Source organism: Dinoponera quadriceps, unplaced genomic scaffold (assembly GCF_001313825.1).
Source record: "Dinoponera quadriceps isolate SergipeBrazil2010 unplaced genomic scaffold, ASM131382v1 scaffold802, whole genome shotgun sequence".
Lineage (NCBI taxonomy): Eukaryota > Metazoa > Arthropoda > Insecta > Hymenoptera > Formicidae > Dinoponera > Dinoponera quadriceps.
In genome coordinates this window covers 1-747 of record NW_014554887.1, presented here as the reverse complement: position 1 = coordinate 747, position 747 = coordinate 1, and the positions used below count along the sequence as shown (strand labels likewise).

General features: G+C 43.1%; 1 protein-coding gene across 1 annotated transcript; it reads left to right on the top strand.

Annotated features, from left to right (window-relative positions):
- Positions 1-91: 91 nt before the first annotated feature.
- Positions 92-654, top strand: LOC106742397 (histone-lysine N-methyltransferase SETMAR-like). The gene has a single exon (XM_014615299.1). It carries the CDS (start codon positions 144-146, stop codon positions 648-650), a length of 507 nt encoding a protein of 168 aa, XP_014470785.1. The 5' UTR covers positions 92-143; the 3' UTR covers positions 651-654.
- The last annotated feature ends 93 nt before the right edge of the window (positions 655-747 follow it).

Genomic DNA, 747 nt, shown 5'->3' with positions numbered 1-747 from the left:
TTCTGCACATGTCGATATTTGATTGTCATTTGGTAGCTCATTACGTACTGGAAGACGTGTCAAAGAGATTTTGAGGTTATTGTATCATATTTGCTTTTGAATAATTAAGTATTAGACTTTTTTTTTTTGCAATTTGGGGTGAAATGGCCAGCCAAATACCAGAAGAGCATATCCGGCATTGTATGCTTTTTGAGTTTCGCAAGGGTAATACCGCAACTGCTGCGACTAAAAACATTTGCGATGTTTATCCAAGCGCATTGGACGTTCGAAAATGCCAAAGATGGTTCTCCAAGTTCAGATCAGGCAATTTTGATCTCTCGGACGCCCATCGATCAGGAAGACCAACAACATTAGATAACGACGTGCTAAGGGCAGAAGTGGAAGCAAATCCATGTCAAACAATTGAGGAACTCTCAAACAGCCTTAACCAACCTTGGTCAACCATCCAAGAACATTTGCCGCAGATTGGAAAAATAAGCAGAGCTGGTGTTTGGGTCCCCCATAATCTGTCCGAACAGAATAAAGCCAACCGGTCCATCACGTGCAACGTATTGCTTCAACGGCACCGTACAGATCCGTTTTTTGATCGCTTGATCACTGGAGACGAAAAATGGGTCCTGTACGACAATCCGAAACGCAAAAGGCAGTGACTTAGCCGAAATATTGCACGAATTACTGCAAAGCCGGGTTTACACCCTAAAAAGGCACTTCTGTGTGTTTGGTGGAATACACGCGGAGTTGTTCACT

Bases quoted from the DNA above. Each gene is read 5' to 3' on its own strand.
- LOC106742397 (XM_014615299.1), top strand. From the start codon at position 144: ATGGCCAGCCAAATACCAGAAGAGCATATCCGGCATTGTATGCTTTTT.